This window comes from Pholcus phalangioides, unplaced genomic scaffold (genome assembly GCF_987345545.1).
Source record: "Pholcus phalangioides strain wild (caught in Gottingen) unplaced genomic scaffold, Ppha-v1.0 ptg000004l_1, whole genome shotgun sequence".
Lineage (NCBI taxonomy): Eukaryota > Metazoa > Arthropoda > Arachnida > Araneae > Pholcidae > Pholcus > Pholcus phalangioides.
The window spans coordinates 50,080,585-50,104,783 of NW_028301597.1; the positions used below are offsets into that span (position 1 = coordinate 50,080,585).

The window sequence follows — 24,199 nt, forward strand, 5'->3', positions numbered from 1 at the left end:
TTCTTGCATGGGATGAAGTAGATACCAGATTCTTTGGAGGGTGAGATAGGATCTTTCAGATGGGAAAAGGTGAGTATATTTGTTGGCTGGAATATTGTATGGAAGTCAAATTTCTTGAAGATAGAAGAGATCATGAAACTTGAAGAAACGAATGGAAGAACAACGGTATTAGAAAACTGTTTTGAGTCAGCTGGGAGCAGGTTCGTGGTGCATGTCTGGGTCATTTTTCTGAGGACCTTGTCGATGATCATTGACTTGTCACGACCAGTGTGATTTATTTGTCTTAAAAACGTGGCAATTTTTGTGTAAATTAAAACCAGGCAAAGTTACTCATTTTTTTGTGATAATATTTCTTTTTTGCTAATTTTATTTGTATAAACATGTTGCCAATTAGCAACAGCATGCACTGTAAGGTTGGGGGAATCAAAGTACTTGGGATAGTTCAAGCAACATCTGCAAAAAAGTAATATTTCATAACAAATCTTGATATTTTAGCATTTCAAGATGAGGTTGAAAATAGTGAAAACGAACAATAAATACAACAGCCAGTCAGAAATTATTAACAAGTAGACAGAGCTGTGCTTCTTGGCTGTGAAGCACAATAGGGCCTAAAATGTAACAATTTCCAGAACTGTCTTGTTAGAGAAGGCCTTGAGAAATCACTGCCAATTTTTTTTCCACTTTCGAAACTAAATTTCTGTGCTGTTATTCTTTTCACTTTTGTCATTAGTCTCTCCATTTATACCCTCACTTTTGAGTCCAGTAAAAGAAGTTCCACTATACTATCTATTGTTTGGTGAGAATAGTGATGTCATGGCCTCTTAACTCGTCAAATCTTGATACTATTGAACATGTATGCATGCTCCAAGTTTGTGCTTTATTACATCACCACCACTTAGTGCTTTACGAGCGATATCACTGGGCAACAATAAAACTTTGTCCAACTTAAAAATGGGCAATTCGGAATTCTTTTGATCTGCTGAACATGATTATCACCATGACAAGTATTATTGGTTCTTGTTTTTGAAATATTATCCTGTTAAAAAGTGCTTTATAGGAGTTATTATATGGTGAGGATCATTGGCGTATGCAAGGTGGGGTTCTAAACCCCTCCAAGCCAAGATTATAGCGTTATTTTATAGGAAAAAACTTAACCCCCCCCCCCCAGGAAAATTTTGTGTACGCCTATGGTGAGGAGACGTACAACGCCTATGTAAGGAACATAAAACAATGTTACAAGGGAAAATAGTCAGCCTTGATGCTCGCTGACTACTGTTGGACGAAAGAGATGCTCCTTATGTCCAGTAAAAGCACAGCGAAAAACAAAGTATGTGTCCGACACAATAAACAAGCTAATATGCTGTAATACATTCATGTTTCTGTGCATTTTGTTGTGTTTTTATGAATATTAATAGAGCTAGGATTTTTGATCTAAAAACCGTTAGAACATGCTCCATAAAAAACGCATTTATGTCCTAATAAAAAAATATGCTATAAAAACTTAAAAATATGCTTTTATAAAAAGGCTGACCCTATTCCCTTGAGGAAAACATGGAAAATCATCAATCATTGTCAAAAATGATGTTAAAGGTAAATAAAATTGCCAATTATTGCTAAAATAGCCAATTGTAGGAAATAAAGCTAGGGAAGAAAGAGCTTGGGGAGATAAACTCTCTCCTTGTTATGTGGAAATATGCTTTAAATGCTGAAAATCATGTAAAAATACTCTATCGCATGTAAAAATAGCAAAATATGCAAAACGCATAAAAAATATGTAAAGTCATTCAAATCCTAGCCTTACGTATTAATGTTGTGCCTGTATATGTTGGTGAAATTTCTATGTTTTTTCTGTATATTTTTATTTTGTTTTCTATATACTTATGTTGTATTTCACAATGTATTGTATTGTGTTATTATATGTGTATTAAATGTGTGATTTTAGAGAAAACCCGTAGCCGATCCAACTTTTTTTATGGCCAAATTTGTATGTGATTGGGTGTTCAGCACACCAAATCACATACAAAAGTTTTGATTTTATTTTTGATGCAGAAGCTTTGGGTTAGGAGTAATCAGGGTTGTGTGGTTTTATTTAATGGTTTTAATTAAGTTTTTTTTTCACAAAATCACATAAAAGTGCATAAATATAATTTTTTGAAAAATATATTGGTTCATTATTAGCCAAAATGTTTCATTCTTACCACATTTTCTATTCTTGGGGTACATTCTAATGGTATGTCTTTAAATGGTGTAAGATGATATAAGTGGTTTTTTTTCATAAAAAATCTCATAAAAGTGGCCTGAATGTAAATTCTTACATATTAAGTATCTTAGTTGCTGACTAACTTCGCATAACATTCTGATCCTCTGTCTTAAGCAAATTCATGAATGAGGATGGTGTCACACACATATGTGGCGGTATATTATTTCACATGGTTTTTTTTTCCTTCACAAAGAAGCAGCAACAGTAGCGACTGACTGCCACGGCTAAGGGCAGGTGGTCTTATAATCCAAAAACACACCAGCTGTTCCTAAAAGACTGTGTCCAGTGTGCTAGTTGTTACATTTTCACAGAAATTTTCATTTTCTTTCCATAGGAAGCAGTACATCTTGTACTGTGCATCACAGCCAGGCTTAATGAATTGTTTTTACATATGTTCCGCATTACCCCCCAGTTAATCAAGGTTCTATTGTACAGTAGCAAAAGCCCAAAATTGGCCAGTTCAGGAAGTAGCTGGTGATCCCTGTCCAAAAAAATGATCTATATGCAGGGGGATTGTAATTAAACTTCTGATTCCAAAACATGAATAAGAACTGCTGGTCAGAATAGTTTGAAAATTTGAATTTTTTTCTTTGGCGGAAGAAAAAAAAAAACTTTAAAATGTACAAGTAGATGATGCTGTACTTCACCAGTGGTATAATCTATTTTGTGCAACCACATCATTTCGGCACTTCAACAGCATCAGTGTGTGAATAGCAGGGCTGAACAAACCCCAGATGCTAGGGCGACTAGAAAATCAGTTTTGGCACCTATAAAATTTAACATGTATCATTGCTAAAATGAAGTGCAAATATGAGACAATTCTTTTTTTTTTTATTTTGTCTTCTAAGATGAGAATGGGCCATAAAGTCCCAGAAAAGTAAAAAAAAACAACAACTCTGGATTGTTTTTCTTGGGGAAAACCATGCTTCACTCCTAATGAATTTGACTGGCACCTAAATTTTGTTTTTTATTTGTCCATCCCTGGTGTATAGCACAACTTTTATCAAGATGCACATCGTAATACCAGCAAAACAGTTGGTGAAGACCCATTTTGACAATAACAGGACGGCATGACACCTGCTGGCCAGCCGTCAGTTCACCTGACTGTAACCCTTGCAACTTGTGGGGGGGGGGGGGGTACCTCAAAATGTTATGAACAGAGGTCGGATTGCAAACTTCAATGAATTGCAAGCACATCCACATCATGACCATGGCATACTCTGATCTGTTGTTGAGCAATCATTTTTTTTCTTCCACCTCACACCTAGAACACGGTGGACCACATATTAATAATTTCGGGTCTAAGCCCAAGCCTGACTCAGGATGTCGTTTTTGTTCAAGGGAACTGAGTCTGACTCTGGCTTAACTTTTAACTCTAGTAACTATAAAATGGCTGGATATATATGTTCCCAGTGTTTTTAAACATTAATCTATAAATCTTCTAGTTCCAAAAAAAAAATCCAATAGATATATATATTTATAGATGGCAGCAGAGCCAACGGATGTAGCTTTACGAAATGATGTAGAAGTAAGTATAGTTGTGTGTGTGTGTGTGAGAGAGAGAGAGAGATTTTAGGGAAGGAAAAAATCCTGATTTTATTATCATTACTGCTCTTCAGCAGGATTTGACTTTTGGTATCGACATTGAGATCCTTTTGGGTAATATGATCCACCACCCAAAAAACCCTGGTTTTTTTTTTTTTTTTTTTTTTGGGGGGGGGGGGGTTAAACTGTTTTTTTTTACCAACCCTGGGAGTAATCTAGCACTTGTGGATTATTTCATGCCAAGACAAATTATAGCTTTTTTTAACCCCTGCAAAGAGTGGACTGACATTATATTCTGTGACTTGTTTCTGTGACAGATATATGTGAGTGTTAGTTTGGACTGTGTAAATTTTGGGTAATTCTGCCACACCATGGGATTTACCTTTTGGTTTGTCTTATCAGTTCATCTTGAATGTGTTTAATTTGAATGATTCTTATATAAAGCCCATACATATATTCACCAATGAGAAAATAATGTTCATATTACTTTTTTTACTTTCAATAGGTATAATCCGAGACCTGTTCATTTGTTTGTTGAGAGAATTCAACTTCTCAGATTTAACAGCTTTAGTTTGTGGTTGTGGAGAACCCCTTGGGAGAGTACGGAGTGTCCTACAAAATTTTGTTAGAAGGAGAGTCCTTCAAAATGAGGAGCCAACTGAAGAAAATATTGACAGAGCTGTGGAGCGTCTGATAACTGAAGGCCAGGAATTGATCAATTTAGTTACGGTATAAATCTTTTTTCCTCATTTCCTCCACATTTTTTTTATTAATGTTGGATTTGATTCTCTGTCTGGGTGGACTCATAACTGTGCATGAAAATTCAACAGCAGATTAAGAATACCAGAACGCCCCAAATCAGAATATTCCAAAACTGTGTACATCGCAGAACATTTGTGGTGCTACTGCAGGAGAATATTTTTGAAAAGAACTCTATACTGTAGAAAACATTTATGAGAATTTTCACTGCTGAAAATTTTTAGCCAATGAGTGCTCGTTGCTGAACAATGCAAAACATTCTGCTTTGGTGCAAGAAAGATGACATGCCACATGGGAATACGTGACTAGAAATATTATCTAATGTGATTGAAGGCGATGGTCACTAGCCCTTCGGGGGCATAATTATGACACTCCTTTCCATAGCAAGTATCGAAAGTGTAGGAAATGCTGGTTGTGCCTAAAATGGATTGCTTGCAAGAATTGTCGTCACTGTAGTGATATCTGAATCCAACTGCTATGACCTTTGATTCCCAATATATTTGAAAAATATATCTAGCAAATAAAAAATCAAAATTAAAGTAGTTTAATGGAAAAACAGCAAATATCAGCCTCAGTGACGACAATTCTTGTCGTAAGTACACAAGGTCTAGTTCAGAGGCAATAGTCACTTTGCTAGCCATGACTTTGAATGTTCCACATGGAAAAAGTCCTGATCCTGTAGACATATCCTTGATACATCTCCTATCCTCTCCACCTTCAACGGAACAGTATATCTAATCGTGTTTCATTTCTCCATGTGGGTATGATTGATTTTGGTGTTCTCTACTTCCCTTCAAAGTATTTAAGTAGAGATTGTAGTACCCTCTGTAGATAATTTTTTTGTTAATTTTTTAAAGTGAAATAATGTTTGTCAAGCTTCTTTTAAAAATTTTAGAAAAATTTATCTGCAACGGCAGTGTGTGCTTTTTTATGAAAGCAGTCTTTCTCTTTGTATATGATTTAAATATCTTTTTTATATTTGAGATAAAGGTATTAACCTCTTCACGACTTTTGAGCCAAAACTGTTTAAAAAAAAAAAAAATTTGATTGATTTGTGCTTATTGTATGTCAAAATGTCCTTTAAAAATAAAAATTGATTAGTAATTAATTTGGGTCTATCTTTACTAGAAACATTTGAGTTAGGTACACGTGTATCTCAGGTCTTAACTTGAAAAAAGAATCATTAAAAACCATTTAAAACAAGGTATACATATGTGCACCTTCGAAGCGAAGAGGTTATGCTTTTAAAATAAATTTTTTTCCCGATGTGATTGTTCATTATGCTTATTTTCAGACTGATGTAAATATAAAACCTGACATTGATTATGAAGCTACTATGAAAAATTTTGCTCGTCGCAACTTAAAAAGATTGATTGATAAGGTGCTGAATGGAACGGGAGGTAAGCCTTTTCATGAAAAATCATTGTTTTTATTTGTTTGGAAAGAACTTGCAAAGAATGGGTAGTATTAAACTTTTGACAATATTTTCTCTCAAAACTACCTTCTACGTCTGTATAAAGTAGTATATTGAGTAGTATTTGTGACATACACACAAGGAATGACAAACTTGGCACATAAAGGGATTTCATTTTACATTTCCAGGTAACACATTTTTTGGAACTCAACTCTATAGAGAATGTAGGAGAATGTTAACAGAATCAGTAGCTCTCCACAACCACTGTTTTGCTGATGGATCTGTCTCTTTAAGAAGGATTGTTGAACGATTGACAGTAAGACAATTTCTCTTTCATGTTCAAAATTTGTTATTCCTTTTTTTTTTATTGTAGTGGGTGACAAACTGTGAGGCATTCTTCCCTTGATGTGTGTGAGAACTTGAGAAAATGTTTTTCTCAACATTTTCTTAAAATGGTTTGTAGCATGTGCTTCAATAAGGATATTCATTCGTGTTTCAGGCAAAACTTAGATACCGAAATGAGTTATCCAACGAGTTGATAAAAAAGAAAGTTAAAATTTATACATCTTTGCTTTCAGTATGGGAGGACAATATATAGGAAGTGCAGGTGCTTAGAAATACTACTTTCATTTATTTTTTTATTACTCTAATTTAAAACAGAACCTGAAACCGTTATTTTTGTAAAATTTGGATTCTTTTTGCTACATAGACAAATGTATGGTATTTAAAAATACATATCATTGTCTCCAAGAAAAATGATATTTGTAGGGGGTTAATATGGGAAAAGTGGGTTTGAAATGAAGAAAACTAATAAAAATTAGTTTAAAACAAGAATGAATGAGTATGACCTTGAAAAATGAAAGTTTAATCAAATTGTTTTTGTTGTTCATGATGTGGTATCATGGTCTGTTTGCAAGAGTCTTAAGCCCCATTTGCATGGGAAATAGAAAAAGCAGGTTTAAAACCCACTTCAAGAATTTTCACCAATGGCTGCTCTCCATTTCTTTCCTTACGAAGGAAAAAATTTATCAAGCAGGTGCTAGAACTTCCAATGCTACTGCAATATTGCTCACGTAAACGGGATATTTAGATGCAATCTTCCTTGCCTCAAACCATTCAAGATGGGGGCCCCACAGAGAACAGGACACACAACATTCCCAGACCTCTTCTACCTTCCTAAACTTTGTCTTGAAGAGAGATTCCAGCCTAACTCAGATGATACTAATAATATTCCATATTACCGGAGGGCGCAGTAGCCCAGGTTGATAAGATACTCGCCTGAAGTACCAAAGGATGTTTGGAGGTGTCGCTAGTTCGATACCCGGTTCGTCCCTGTCAAAAAACTTTCCTGACACACGGGTACAACAAAAAATGGCGACTTGACCGCAGCAAAAAATTGCTACCGCAGGGAGTCCCACATCGAGGGGTTAGTGCACCAACCCCTTAGTGAATATAAAAAAGGCAGCCTTTTGAAATCACCAATAAATTGTAGGCCCCAGTCTAATTAGCCCTCATATGCAGAAAACGACCATGGTGTGACAAAAATGATCAAAGATCATATTACCAGACACACCATCTTTGAAAAAATATCTTGTCTCACCCGGGAAAAATAGGCTAGCTAAAAAATTAGTAAAGCATAATAAAATTCAACTTTTTTTTGTACATTTGTGATTAGTTTAAAATTATTGGGCACATTTCTCCAATAATTAATTAACACTTTTGAAAACTTGCCTGAGTGAATTTCTGGAATTAGAAAAAAAAACTTCCTCCATAACATCTGTAATGATGGTAACAGCCCAAGTTACCATCACTATAGAGCGTCGTTGGGGAACATTTTTGAATAGTTTGTCACTGTTCCATTTGGCAGCCACACTTGAAAATGGAAAAGCCTGGTATTTCATATCCCCCTACTATTCCATAATTCCTTCACTTTCCATAGACATTTTAGGGAAGAAAAAATCCTGATTTTTTTTGAATTATGCAGAGATTAATTTTCTATTGATCTGTTTTTGTAAAAAAAAATATTCTGTCCAGTTGGGGTAATATATTTGTTTATTATTCCTGCTCTTCAGCAGGATTTGACTTCTGGTATCGACATCGAGATCCTTTTGGGTAATATGATCGATGATGTTGACAGCAACCTACAGAACATAAACGTGCCTTTTTCCACCCTGAGAAAGTATATAGTGCACAGGATGCCTAGTCCAGAATCGCCTAATGTGACAGGTGAAGTGCAGAGGATGGAAGCTTCATTGTCTAATGCTGAAACAGAAATGAGCAGTCCCCAGCCACCATCATCTGATGCAAGGGCCAGTTCCACTGAAACTGCAACAGAACACCAACCCTCTGCTGATTTTTCAGAGGTACCATGAAATAGTACTAAACTATAGTTAGTAATGAAATGACCTACAGCTTGATATTCTAATAAATTATTTCTTGCTCTCAGTCATTTATTATTGTCATCCATTAGTATAAAATTAAATTTGTTACTGTGTCAATTTTTTTTGCACTCATATGTAAAATATTTTTTTGTAGTTTTTGTTATACAAGAGGTGCAAGATCTGAACTGTAAAGAGCAGTAGTAGAAAAAATACTCAATGGAGTCTTTATATTATGACCTTCGATATTTTTCTATACCATGAAAATTCTACCAGCTTTCATCCACGTTTTTATCAATTTACACTGAAAATTATAATTTTTTTACAATTTCTGTTTATACCTAATTTTTGATGTAATAAATTAACACAATTGTGTACACATGGTGTATATTAGCCATTGGACTTTTTTTGCCTTGCTACTGAGGTAGTGATTTCTCATCATTCCCCATTTTAAACTGCTTCATCTTACTATACTCACATTCCCTTGCCCACCATAAATGATATATAATAATATTGAAATATTTCGCCATCCAATAACGATTGTTGCCATAGACTTGGCTCCAAAAGGAGCCTTGGACCCAGGCTTTCAATAATTAAATTCGATAAATTTAAAGTAAAATCTGAAATTCTAAAAAATTTCTATAATTTTAAAGACAGCTGCTTTCCAGTTTCCGAGGACTTTTCACCTGAGACATGCAGAATGTGAGGACTTCCCAGAAATTCAACGATAACGGCTTGAAGGTCAAATTATTCCACAACTTCACCCTTATTAGCAACACCAAATATATTTGGGATTTCAACATTGACATTTTCCCTATCTCCCAAACTCTTTTTTAGAACTAACTTCTCTTTTGACCTTCCTTCTCCATTTCTGTAGGTCCCACCCCCGTAATCCTCATTTTCAATTGGGCTTTCGCTTCTGTTTTCTCTTCCAATCCCAACCTCCTCTCGATACTCCTTTTCCGACTCCCTTCATAACTTCTGTTTGGTTTTTTTCTGAAGAAGGCCTTTCGAATCTAATGAAAAAATTTTAAAGAGTGGTTTTTCCAAACCTTGGCTTTACAATTACTGAAATTGGTTGAGCCCTTCCTTGTTGATTGCAGTCAGTTTGTCTGTTTCAAGGGCCAAAGCTCCTCATACTTCCGGATCAAGTTTGGCGCATCTCAGAGATCGGTCCGCTCCTCTCTATTACTTATAATTTATATTAAAGACCTACCATTATCAATCAATTGCTCCATCAGCGACCTCGCTGGGCATTTTGCCTGTTGTGGTGTTGTATTTGTATCAGACTTTTCACCGATGATTGCGTTACTTATCAAAGAATTTACAGCAGATCGGAAAAAGATTCTCTCCAGCATAACCTTAACACTATCCAAATGGTGCTCATCTTAGCAACTACCCCTAAACATTTCAAAACAGTTTTCATGAAACTTATCTGTAAAAGATCTCCTCTCGAATTTTCTTAATTGATAATTTAACCACAGAGGTTTCCCATTACAAATACCTGGATATGATAATTTCTGCTGACCTTTGTTGGAGCCTCCACACGGATTATATATTTAAAAAAAATGCCTTCAAAAACCTTTTTCCCTCCGTCGTAACCTCAAATATTCCACCTGCCACCTCCAATATTTATGCTTCCAAATTTATATCCTTCCTGTCCTCCTATGCCTGTGAAATTCGGGATCCCTATACACAAACCAATATAGATAAGCTAGAATCTATCCAAAATAAATCTACCCACTTTATTTTAAACTGCTGGTCTTCCTCTGTTTCCATCACACAGCTCAAACGCCACCTTAATATCCTTCCACTTACCTCCCATAGATATATCGCTCGCCTATCATTACTTTTCAAAATTATCCATGGCTATTTTAACATTGACATTAACCACATTCTAATCAATTCTTCACATTTTTCCAACAGACTCAATCACTCCCAAAAATTTGAACTTTTTTTGCATCCACAGATTGTTTCAAATTTAATTTTTTCTCCCATAAAATTATTGATTGGAACAACCTTCCATCAAATTCTGTAGACTGTACTTCAGCATGTACGTAGCATCAATCGTCTATGTCAAATCCAATCACAGCGCCCTCTTGTATAGGCCTCTGCCAAGCAATATTGTATAAATAAATAAATGGTTTGCATTCATTAATGAATTTTCATGAAATGTTTTATCAGTTAAATTCAATTATATTATTTAGGTGTTTGGATTGAATGTCTCGACAATCATTTTGATCTCTAAACTGCAGTGAAATCTTTTTATGATGATCACTGTCAGTTCCTCAGATAACTGGCCCTTTGGAAAGGCGACTCCTTATTAGGTGCATACACCTGTTAGACAAGCTTAGCCATTGTTGTTGTTCACATTGATTTGCATGGCGTATTGACTGCTGTATGCCAACTTTAACAATAAACTAGTGTTTTGGGAGGACTTTCGTATGAGAAAAATTACCTTTGTAAGAAAATGTTTTATTTATAGAGACGTTCTTTCAGAGAGGTTATACTGCAACAATACTCGATATAGCATTAAACCCTCTGCAACGATATTTTTTGAAGTCTTGTTTGGAAATTTCTATACTCTAATATTAAAGTCTAATATTAAACTGCTGCCTCTCACTATAACAATAATCCCTCTACAATTTTTTTTTTTCTTCTTTGCCGAGTCTCGCTATATCAATAGCAATCATGAAAAAATGGTTTGAAATGTAGAATTTATCCGTTTTTGATGTTATGAAGAGATGAATAGATGTTTCTGCCAGCTGCATGAGAAAATTTGTAATGTTAAATTTTGAATGTTGCTGTAGTTTTTTTTTGTTTTTTTTTGTCTAGTCCAGCGGTTCTCAACCTTTTTTGACTCGCTTTCTGGTATATAATTTCTGTGGAGGAGCCCCATAGGCCTATTTTTCATTCATTCATCAAAGAGTTACTGATTTAATATTATTCAAAAATACTTATAATTATTTTTTCCGAATTTATACTGTTTTTTGTATTTTTCTCGAGCTGCCGTGGAGCCCCTTGGGAGTTCACACAGAGCACCGGTTGAGAACCACTGTTAGACTACACCATTAGACTAGACTAATGGTGTACAGTCAAACCTCGTTAGTGCGTCACCCGGTTAACACGTCACTCCGCTTACCGGATCACTTTTTGGAAGTCCCAATTATCCTCAGGCAGGAATTGGCACAGCTGTGGCTTACTCCGTTTAACAAGTCACTCCGCTTATCAAGTCATATTTTTGCTCTCCCAAGAGTGACTCATTAACGAGGTTTAACTGTATTTCTTTGACCAATTAACTGACCAGAATGTAAGAATCTGATTAGTTTTTTGTGACTCATTCGGTAATTTAGATTCTTGCTAAGGGACCATTGTGCATTTTAGTATTTAGTATTGACACTCTCTCTCCAATGGTTGGCATTGCAAAGATATATTAGATTTCATCTAATATTTAATTGCATTGAATTTCAGAATGCTTTATCTGATTAACATTTTAGCTGTTTATGTGTTTTAAAACTAAATTGTGTATTGATTTCACCATGGATCACCACCTCTCTTCATTTTCTGTCTGTGTTTAGTGTTCAATTTATGTGAAGTGTGAATTTTTAATGACCTTTGTCCTCCCTATTTTTTTTTTTCTTCTCCTGATTTTTAGGTTCCATTATCGTCTGAAACATGTAATGCAGTAGAAGGAGGGAAAAGAACAGCTGCTTCAGCAGCTGAACTTTCATCAACATCGCTGAGTAGCAACTTATCAACAGTCAATAATATATCTTCTGATGATCAGCTTAGTCAGCAACAGTTACCCGATGTTATTGTTGGTTCAGAAAGCTGGCATAATTCAGTTCCGAGGGTAATTAATTAATGACAAATGTGAAATTATTCACCATTGTGAAGTGCTAAAGCAATAGCTTCTGTTGTAAGACATACTGATGTTCAAAAAAATTAAAGCATGTCATTGCTATAACACATAAATATGAAATTAATGTAAAGTACTAGAAAATGCAAAAGAAAATGAATTCATGTTTCTAGGGCTGAAAATAATTATTGACTGATAGGATTATTAGGAATTTTTCTGGTTTTCAGATATTCTCTGATGTGGAAAGCAGATTTTTTTCAAAAATAAATGATTTTTTTTGTAATGCTAAATAGAAATTAGAATCAGAACTGAACCCAATTTTTAATTGCTTTGAAATTTTAAAGGAAAAGTAGAATTTTCTATTCTTAACCCAAGTAACAAAATTTAAAGTCTCGCCACAAAAAGCAGCAGGCCTACAATGGCACTAATATTCAAACATTACATTTCACTCATAGTTTGAAAAATAGATGGCAGCACCAAAATTCATGCATATTTTCATCATAACTCATACAGTAGTAAATTGCTCATAGTGGTCGACTGAAGTTGTGCTCAATTTAAAAAAAGAAAGTGATAAAATGTGATGCACTACTTAGTCTACAATGTTTGAGTTTGCACAGACACAATTTCTTTTAATAGGTGACTAATTAGTAACAGAGAAAGCGTGTAAAATCATTGTGATATTAATGTAAGCTTATAAGGGGATGTCGTGTCTGAGGTGCGTCTCTTTTCCAGGAGGTGGCGGAATATCCCTAGACAGTTGATATTGTAGGGTGTCCAATTTATACACGAAACTATGGAACTTAACAAAAAAGACTTTATTTCGAAGCCCACTCAAAACAGACAACCTTCCAGGATGGAAGCCACATTCCAACTCACGTTCTCTTCTCTTGGAAGATAGATTTTCTTTTCTCACCTTCTTTTAACAACGTATAAACAAACAAAATGCATTATGTGCTGTAAGGCCACAGAGAGATAGTAAAAATGACCATACTGAAAAAATAGATTCGTTACATTCTCCCCCTCTGGCTCCGACGACGTCTTGGTGAGGAGCCAGTAAGAGCCATCTTTCCTTTGGGAGTAGTTCCTGACGGACGCAGCGGGAAGCTCCGGGCAACTGCAGACACTCTTGTGTCAGGTCGAAGTTTGGTCCTTGAATCGCACCGGTTCTCAGGACGCCCACTAGGGTTCGGATGCACTTTTAAAGAACGCCACTCTCTTAGGGTCCGGGTAACCACAGTTGTGGTCTCAGCATCTTGTAATGGAGTCAACTCCCTTTGGAATCGGTACTGCTTTACGGGATTCAAGACGAGTTCTTGTTTCATCCTGTTTAGGAAATCTTCAGCTTCCTGATTAGATTCAACGTTTTCAATGATCTTATACAAAGCATCATTCCCACGTTGGGACTTGCGGAGAGTCCATGAACTCTTCTCCACTACAATGAAGTTCAACAGCTCACACTGCTTGGCTTCTTTACCAATTGGGCTGGATAGCTTATCAGCATGGCTGCCTGGACAGTTACGGGCAATATGACCATGATTTTTATACTGGTAACACACTATCTGTTATTTAGAAGACACCAACGAATAAGGCAAATACACAAATTTTGTGTATTTGCCTTATTCGTTGGTGTCTTCTAAATATTTAAATATTCTTGGGCAAAGTGGATCAACTCTTCTACACTATCTGTTCCCAACATCTTCGGGCAACGACACTTCTCAGGAGCTTCAGAGAAGTACCACTTTCCTTGCTGTGCATCCAGGACAATTCCAGCATCTCTGAGAAAGTTGGTACCAAGAACGGTTCGGTTTTCTCTGGCCTGTGGTAGCACCATCATCTCTGTGGGAATTACTTTACCTTGGACATTGATGTCCACAGTCGTTGTTAGAACGGCTGTACGAGCATATCCATCGGCTAGTCTCATAACGATAGCCTTGTGGAAAAATGGCAAACCATGTTCTTGTAACAGATGGTATAGTTTCTCTCCTGCCACCGAATGTGTGGCCCCAGTGTCAGCACACACTGCTCCACGCTTATGACAGATCATGACTTTGATAGCATTTCTTTGACGTGTCTTAGTTGAGAAACTGTAAAAGTCTACGGCGTCGACACTAACTTCTGGGGTATTTGTAGAAGTATTACATATTCAACATCGGGACTTGACGACACCAGGTTCTCTGCACTCGTAACATCTTAGGACATGACTGCTACTAGCATCATCCGATTCCGTATGAGGATGGGATGATAAACTGTATAAGTCCAAAGCTTTGACACTGGGTCCAGGTCTATCCATTGGAGGATTACAAGTTACAAGTTCGGCATCCAGACTTGGTAACACAAGATTCCCTGTTGAAACTCAAGCTGCAACTGCATCTTTTTAAGTTCAAAAGAACATTCTCGTTCCTTTTCTTTGGCGATTCTACCTCGTTCCTTTTCTTTGGCGATTCTACCTCGTTCCTTTTCTTCAGCGATTCTAGATCGTTCTTTTTCTTCGTCGAATAAAAAAATTCTGTGAAATATATAGTTTGTCCAACTAGGGTAACTGATAAATGGCTATATAATAACTTGAAAAATTCCCTGTGAAATTTCTGGACTTGTTTCTTTTATTTATGAAGACACTGCTTGAAAAATAATTGAATATGGAAGATTCAAGCCTTTTATGTTCTATGCTCATACTTCAAGAGATGGGGGATAAAGAAAATTTACAGGAATAGTGATGTTAACAGCAGTTAAGGAAATTTCAAATAAAAATTAGTCTATTTTCTTTTCTTTTTTTCTCAATCATTAACTTGAGTGTTGGTAAATACAAGTTATACAAATTTGAAACGTGTATCTGTTCAAAATACTATGTGAAACAAAAATAGTGTTTTTAATGTACATTTAATGTCTTGCACTGCCATTAGTTGAACTAAATCACGTTGATAAAAATTATAGGAATGGGTTCCTATCATTGCAAGAGACATTCATAGGCAACGAAGGCAAGCTCCTCAAAGTATGTTCAGTGATGCCTATTTGGGTGGTATGCCATCAAAAAGGAGGAAAGTGAGTATGCACACTATGTATGCACGCAATGTATTCATTCATTATAAAAAGTCTTTCTCTGATAGCAAAATAATGAACTAAGATTTAGACTTTATTTCTAAATGCAATCATTGATCATTTGAGAGTTCCTAGCAACCTGAAAAGTCTGGGGAAATGTAAAGTATTTGGCAAAAATCAGGAAAATGTGCAAATATTTGGCAGAAGTCAGGGGAAGCTTCTGTCTTTGAAAGATAGAACTGCAGTTCTGTATTTATAGTTAATTAACTATATTTTTTCAGGAGTTTTGGTCTGGTGAATAATCAAGAAGATTTTGCTGGGAACCCTTCATTTTTACTGCACCACAGTCATTTTATGCACACAAGGGCTAATTAAGACCGGGATCTATATTATTTATAGCTGAAGGTTTTTTTTTTCTTTATGCCAAATAAGAATTTGGTTCACCAACCTCTCAGTACAGTGACTACTACTACTTGCTGTAATCAATGTTCAATACTGTTGTCTTGGTGACATCTTTCTCCCTAGAAAGATTATGACAATTTTTCCAAAACGCTGACTATAGATTTTAAACTGCCAACATCAACACAGGGTTCCTAGCAATCTAAAAAGTCATGGAAAATAAAAATGTTCAGGAAAAACGTAAAATACAGAACAATTCCTGTTGATGGTTATCCTTCTTTTACTGTCAATTAATAGAAGTATGGCATTGCAAACTCTGATTGACAATCAAAAAAGTGGTTTTACTGAAAAACTATTTTACTTTTTTCGGCAAAAGTTGGGGTGAAAAAAAAAAACTTGAAAAACATTTAAAAAGTTGAGGTTCAAATTTAAATAATTTGGAATATTTTTTAAAGGAGGAAATATTGGAATTAGCTTTTGGAAGGGAAGGGGGTCCTTAGATCAGCATTTGCCCAAAGCTGATATCGGCTATGCCTTTTAGTCAGGGAAATTTTTAGTTTTGGTCTAATCAAGCAGATTTCACTGGGAACCATGCAACAATCACTAGTTGGGTCTAATCACTGCCAATTGGTAAGTTGTTCCAATAACACACTAGTACTGGTTCTTGTGCTTGTTTTGTTAACGATTTTGGGAAGTTGGTGGTCTAAAGCTGAAAAAAAAAAAAAAAAAAAACTAATACAAGTCGCATAACTTGAGTTAGACACTGTTATCAATTTCAGTTTTTCATTCACAGATAGTTTTTTCTTCACACATCATAATATCGTTGGTGTGCATGTAAAATATCATCTAAAAAACTGCACTTTTCAGGAGACAAAACAAAAATAGTAATAGCTGACTGGCTTGTATGCAAAGGACAATTTATAATAATACTATGAAGTCCTTCCTTGATGAACTATAAACATTTCACTGAGCTAGTAACTTAACTCCAGTCATAATTTTAAACACTAACAATATTTAATCACTCATTTGAAAAGCTTAGTAAAAAACGACATTCTCTAGAGCACACATATACGTAATATAACAAGAAACCTTCGAGCACTTGTCACCAGAAGCATTCCTTACGTATCTTTTTCCTCTATCTCCTTGCTCCCAACTAGGAATCGCTCCCCTGCAGACACCCCCCCCCCCCCATCATTTCTTTATTACACTTAAGGCCCCTGTACATGACAAATACCATAGCTGGCATTCTATTAGTTAGAAACATTTGACATTTTTAAAAATCACTGAAGAAACTTTTAGTGGCATAAGAAAATTTAGAATTTTAACAAATGACATTTTGCGCACACACCGACAATATTTTAAGTATGATGTTGAGGTTTTTGGACTGTACTGTAAAAAGCATGGTGTTTACTGTGATTTTTCCACAATGTGTCCAAAACCTTGCCAACCCTTATTTTAATGTAACAGCTCTATCATTTTTTTCAGGTTTTTACTGTACAACTCCATGGACATAATCTTATAGAAAGAAAAAAAAATTTAATTTCAAATCAATAATTTTGTGATTTCAATTTTTAAAAGTTTCTTGTAACTACTAACTGTTATAACTGCTCTTATCCGGTCTATTTGAATCATATCTTTCTCTGAACCGGCTTCCCTTTCTTTAATGAATGAACCTTTCTTAATTCTGAATGAATGAACCTTTCTTAATTCTGAATGAATGAACCTTTCTTAATTCTGAATGAATGAACCTTTCTTAATTCTGAATGAATGAACATTTCTTAATTCTGAATGAATGAACATTTCTTAATTCTGAATGAATGAACCTTTCTTAATTCTGAATGAATGAACCTTTCTTAATTCTGAATGAATGAACCTTTCTTAATTCTGAATGAATGAACCTTTCTTAATTCTGAATGAATGAACCTTTCTTAATTCTGAATGAATTCCCTTTCTTTCTGAACCTCTCCCTTTCTTCACGTTATTAATATCAATCTGTTGCTATAGTACAATATTTACTATCTAATTTTCATAGTACCATTTGTGATTTCCATTTGGCATCACATAACACAATCTTGCTATTTTTGTTCTCCTTGCAACATTTAAATAATATTTCATATAATACAACAGTGTTTCTAAACCTTTCTGAAAACAAGGACCAACAAAATTTCGTAAACAATTTGATGTACATACATTTGTCCCATTTTTTCGACAACACTTATTTGAACTTGTGATATTTACTAAGGTCATGATATACACAACATTTTTGTAATATAAGTTATGTTATAATAATTATGGCAAAAATTATATTCATCTCTCATATTTGTAAGGTTTAATGTTTTGTTCTGAATTTTTTGGAATTTTAATTGTGATTAGTTATTGTGCCTACTTCTGACAAGATTTTTGGTAACTGTCATAGCTGCCAAGTCTCCCGGATTTTCCAGGAGGCTCCCAAAAAATTCTTATATCTCCCAAATTGTGCCCGTGATTGTAAAAAATCCCTACATTTCATTCCCCCCTCCCCCCTTGTGTAGCTTGCATGGTGTCACGGTTTTCGCAATGGGAAAATATCCATAAAATTTTCCTTTTATCAATGAAAAATCCCTAAAATGTTTTAAAAGATCCTTTTTACGTTTATTTTTGTATGGAATTTGGATCTGCAGGAAAACCTCCCAAATTCTCATTCTCCAAAGCTGACAGCTATGCAATGTCCTGTATTTTACAGATTATCATTTAAAAATGCTAGTTTACCCTGAATTTCATTTTTCCACAATGAAATATCATCCGATCATTTCAGTATTTTTTCGTGGAACACATTTTTGTTTACTCTGTGATTTTTAGTAGCCCTTTATTTCAACACCCTTCAGCAATTTTAGCAATAATTAGCAAATTGCATTTAAAGCACAAAATTTCAATTTTTGGCAAAATTTAGTGATATCCCGTGTTTAGGGATATTTTAAATGAATATTTTTATGACATTTCCTGCATTCTTCTCAATGATGTATGGTGAACCTAAGTATAAAGGTATGATTTTATTTGAACCGACATAGATATTACTAATATCAATTACAACAGATGAATAATTTTATCAAGCCTGCCTTCAGACCATCTATGCCATTGTCGCGGACCATAGGTTGAGAAACGCTGTATTACAATATTTACCCATGTTTGCTACAATATTTACAAAATACAGTTATAGAGTTTATTGTATATTACAATATTTACCCATTTTCCCTTTTATTCGTATTACTAGCTATAATACCCGGCACTGCCCAGGTTTTCTTTAATGAGGCTTTTTGGATCACGTGATATCTCCCTCTTTCTTTGAGGAACGTGCAAACCGTGTCTAAGCTAACCAATATTGCGATTTCCTGCACCACTCATCAAATAAGCAAATCTAGATTTAAAGAAACGTAGAAATGAATTTTTTTTTCTTAAGGGGGGTCTTAAGTATTTTGATTCCCCACCCCTGAACTTCAGGTTCTACATCTGCCTGTTTCTGCTTTCAAAAATGCTTAATTAAAGCTGTGGAATTTTTTTATGTACTTTTTACTGGCCCGTAATTAATTTTAAAACATCCTAAACTATGTGAATATGTGCAGTTGAATATATCAAAAGACAATATGGAGACATTAATTTTCATACTTGAGAAGATATAAATAAAAAGTTGAAATGAATGTTATTGCATGGATGTCCAACTCAAAAGTAGGTCTGGGGGCTAATTACTTCATATTAAATCTCCTGCTCTTTTTGTATATCTCTAAGCAAACTCAATATTTCAAAAATCGAGTATTTGATACGATTTTTAAAATTATTGATGTGACGGAAAACCCCACCAAATTTCCACATTTCTACATTAAAATCGGCAATTTTAACACTGATTTCTAGGAAGAGGATCACCCTCTTCCTAACCCTCAAAGCAATGCTGATGATGATTATGAGGTCATTCAAAAAACCTCATTACTGGGAGTATTGAAAATGTGACAAACCATTATAAAGGCATAAATATTATACTCGTACTGAAAGCGGTGAAGAAATGACAAACCATTGTAAAGGCATATACACGTCTGAAACGTATTGCTAAGAAACTATGGTAACCAAAGTAAACCTTCCAAAAGTTATTGTTCAGGACCAAAAACCATTGTTGTGCCCGACAGTTTTTTGCCAGTTTGGGGCATTTGCCCTGCTCTGATGAAATTTTAAAGTAGCCTATCGTTCAAGTCGGGTTCCGTTTGGTATATATGCAAAATTTGGCGACGATCGATATGAAATTGTAGATTTGTATAGAGAACATACACAGACAGACAGAAAATTAATTTTATATATATAGCTGTCGTCTTTGATGGAAATATTTCATCACGTGATAAACTACAAATTTTTCAAGCCTTGGAATTTGCACCTATGTTACAATTTTGAAACTTTTTTTTTCTGTTTGTTCTTGTGTATAGGTCATGACTAATGGCTCTACAACTAGCAATTTGCTTTCATCAGCCCAAAACACTCTTTCTGAAACATTGCAGCAAGCAATAACGGCTGCTGGAGTTCGTCCAAGGACAAGTGTTGAACAGGTGAAGAGAGAAGCAGCTCAAGATTCATCACTGCAGAAAGCTTACAAAGAGCAGCTGAAATATTCCATTCAAGAGAGGCTGCAGAATGATATGGACTACAATCCTGACAGGTTTCCGAATTCTGAGAAGTATTTTAATGGCCAGTAACTGCACCAAAAAAAACATGCTCTACGCTTTGTATCATTATATATGTGAACTTTGTAAAAAAAAAGGTGTAAAGGGGAGGGAGGAAAAAAAAGCTTGGAATCTTGACCTTGCTCCAATCTTTGTTACTCCTGTTTGAAGAATCATGAAAAGAAACTTTGTATACACTTATGTAATAATGTCAGCCAATCATATAACCATTTTATTTTTTAGTTTTAATGGTGAAATATTGGATTGCCTTGTTCTTTTTTCTCTTCAAATAAATGTTGTTCCGTTTATTGCTTCTCCATCTAATTCTAATGGTTTATAATTGGTGTATCATGATAGGTACATTTTGGTAAAGCAATGAGTAGGTGTAAAATAAATATATAATAATATAGGTCATTTCTCTCTCATTAATTTACCTTTTGTTTGTTTTCATTTCAGTAATTTTGTGTGCAGTGTTACTGGTTTGTCTTTAAAATGCAACCTGAATGTGTATGCTTACACCGTGATTGCAAGCCATACACATTTGATGGAATAAAATTTATTTCTACTCAAGGATTCACTGTTATAGCAGTGAGATAGATGCCCCTTCCAGAGGTTTTATAGTTAATGTACAAATTTTCGGTTATGTATGTTTTTTTGGTTTTAGTTACTGTCTAGTTGTCTTCATCCAGCCATTCAGAATCGGTTCTATGTATGTTCCATGCTAATGAGCCCATGAGAGTTCCATTGAATGGCTATGGTGTGACAAAAGCTTTGAAATGGTGATTCATAAGTGATGTCAGCTGACTGCATTTCTCCACTGTTTCTTGGATTTGTATCGCTGCAAAATCTTTTGGCTATGCCCAAGGCTTGAGTTATAAAAACAGTATATTGATAGGCATCAAAGTAATCTTTTATTTACATCGTGGATGGAATTTGTGATTCTAAACATTTTACGTGAACTTGGGAAAACATCCAAAAGAAGCATGCACTTAAAAACATCATGTGCGATTTCAAATAATACTTCAATATATATCAATCTCCATAAACTTTGGCTAAAATGGTCATCCAGTCAGCAGTAAAACAAAACTCTCCTAACTAATATTGTGATATTTTCTCATACAGCGTTATGAGTGATATCTGAAATATCGCAAGTCTTTTCTTTAATTATGTAACAATCATAAATTAAATATTCAAAATTATGCATGACTAGCCTCATTATATATTTTGTAGAGAGAAATCCTGGAGGATTAGGACTTAAGGTTTCCCTGATCTAATCCTGGTAATTCCCCGGGATTCAGCTTGTTTTTCAAGTAGGAAGCAAGAAAAAAGGTAAAAAAACAAATTATGCATAGTATACACACAGGGTGGCCCATCGGCTAATGTCTGAAGGGGGAAAAAAGTTGAATAGACAGTGCTAGGTGTGAGAAAGGGAGGCCAAACTTGTTGCACATGATCATTAGAGCAGGCAATTGTATATATGTGTGTTTTGTCAGTGAATGGTGAGCTTGAGCATTTGTTCAATTGTGATTTTCAAAGTGGAAATGAATAAATATTCAATAGATGTTCTTTTGTTGCGTTAGAAGTGGCCAGATGCCATGAAAATGTTACAGCAGTTCAATAAGCATGGCAATAAGAGTCATAACAAGAAATGGTTGGACAAAAGAAACATGAATTGCCTTTTAAGAAAAATCCGTCGACGCGATTGATAGCGAGGTCTGCTGACGCATAGTGGGTGGATTCCAGAACCGCTTCACTGCTGTCCTTGTTTAAGAATTCTGACTCTTTGAACCTCTTTATCATTAATTGCTCATTGTGTAATTTCAATATGCATCATTAAAATTTTTTCATCACTCTTTATTTGTTTTTAATTTGGATTAGTTTCAAACATTACCCGCTGGGCCACCCTGTATATTCATAGTTAATATTTAATAACTGTATAAATTTATGTGACATAGTAATCATTTCAAATATAAAGAAAAAATGTTTTAATTATAAATGTGAGATGATATTGAGATGAATATTTTAACAAGCTACAAATTTTACATATCTATCAAAGCTTTTTAACTCTTGGTGAAATAATGCTTCAAAAATAAATTCGCACTGCCATCATGTAGAATGATGCACAGTTTAGTGACAAAAAGACTTGCTGCAGAAAATGTATTTTTTTGCTTCAACAGAAGTTGGTGGACTATTGAGCAATGCTTGAAGCAAATCATTTATCGCAGATGTGCGTTACATTGGATTAAGGTCGCAACTGGGAGTGGGGGGGGGAGGGAATAGGTGCATCTTTTTTCCAGTGCTGGACCGGAATGGGCACAAATTTCATCCCTTATCTTCTTCAACATTACAAGATGCCAAAATGCCTGCTTAACCCCAGCTAACCAAGGATCTAGTTGTGGCCTTGCAGTGGATTACATCAAAATTATGAGCAAAGATGAGAAACTATACATGTAAGTTTTTAAACAGTGTTTAAAAACTCCCAAGAAGCCCTAGTTGCCTTTGTAGTCTAGTGCGTTCACCCGGAAAGTGAAAGGACGTAGGTTCAATTCCCACAAAGACCGTTGAATTTTCTCTTTCCAAAAATATATCTTCACATCAGCCAGCTGTTAAAAACCTTCATATGGATAGCAGAGAGTGACATCATCCTCAGATATTTTGGGATTGGTCCAATGTTGCAAAAAAATTATTTCTAGCAGATTATTCTTGGTTATCAATTATCCGCTTCCATTACCTCCAATAATCGAGGTTCTATTGTACCCATTGCCTTTATAAGGCTGAGGCTGACGGTTCTAATCCTGAACCCTGAGGTAATTGTTTTGTTTTTCATGCTATAAATTCACTATAGAAGAGCTCTGGTTTGTAGAAAACTCTGGCTTGGGAAGCCGCCAAACATTTTAGCCTAGGGCCCCTGCTCCAGGATATGGGGGTCATGACTGTACTTCTGGCTTAAAATTTTCGGATGCTAACAACATGTTAAAAATATTCCCAAAATAAAAAATGAAATGAAAACGTCAACAAAATACCACATCAAAATTAAATTGTGTCAAGGATAATCCGATCATAGGCTTCTTTGAGAAAAGTTGAAGGTGTGAGACGTCTTGCTGTCTATTTACGACAATAATACCATAATTTCTAGAGGAGATAAAGGGGGATAAATTGTGATAATGCCCAAAGAGCAATACTCTGAGTTGATGACATCACATATTTCAAGTAGTCCTTACAAAGAATTGAAGACCATCCGATTCCCACTTGAGAAAATTTAAAGTAAAAAAACAAGTGTTTTTCTCCCGTCCGGAGCATGCTTAAAGAACATTTCCATCAGATGCCATTTCATCAAGTATCCATGGCTTTTTAATGTCTTGCCCTTCTCATTTTATCGGAGATATGTGGATCTTACTTTTGTGCCTTGGGATGGTTTCAAAGATGACTTGCAATTGTTACTTGTTAATGACATAGACCCTCACGTTCAGTTCACAGCTGAATTGGAAACAACTTTTTTTTTTAGATGTATTAGTAACTAAACAGAAATCACATTTCTAAACCTCTATCGTAAGTACGTCTCACTACCACCTCATTTTAGATCTTGTTTTCCTTGCAGCAGACACTCTCTGTATTCCATACTTACGTATCATGAGCATTCAACGTTCGTTCCCATCTGAACACATGAGACCGTGAAATTGAAACCATCAGAGCAGTGTCCAACAATTAGGATGTTGCATTAGTCTTACACACAGGCTCTCAGCTTCATTCTGACCACAACATTTGAGGTGAACAGACGTAATTTTTTTTCCGCTGATCAACCTTAGAGTTAAGATTTGAAATCCAACCCAAGTGAGATCCTCGGTCAGCGTGTGTGTGATTAGTGGTTAA

At 35.2% G+C, this 24,199-nt stretch overlaps 1 protein-coding gene across 3 annotated transcripts in view; it reads left to right on the forward strand.

Annotated features, from left to right (window-relative positions):
• LOC149087795 (large proline-rich protein bag6) overlaps positions 1-20,743 on the forward strand; it is a 96,606-nt gene extending 75,863 nt beyond the window's left edge. For 2 of the 3 annotated variants that reach the window (XM_089231709.1, XM_089231711.1), the window contains 7 exons: positions 4,311-4,534; positions 5,859-5,964; positions 6,167-6,294; positions 8,051-8,341; positions 12,012-12,209; positions 15,147-15,254; positions 20,096-20,743. In XM_089231709.1, coding sequence (XP_089087835.1) covers positions 4,311-4,534; positions 5,859-5,964; positions 6,167-6,294; positions 8,051-8,341; positions 12,012-12,209; positions 15,147-15,254; positions 20,096-20,362 — 1,322 coding nt within the window. In that variant the 3' untranslated portion in view covers positions 20,363-20,743. The remainder of the gene's footprint in view (positions 1-4,310; positions 4,535-5,858; positions 5,965-6,166; positions 6,295-8,050; positions 8,342-12,011; positions 12,210-15,146; positions 15,255-20,095) is intronic. The other variant, XM_089231710.1, reaches the window with a different exon arrangement.
• Positions 20,744-24,199: the final 3,456 nt, after the last annotated feature.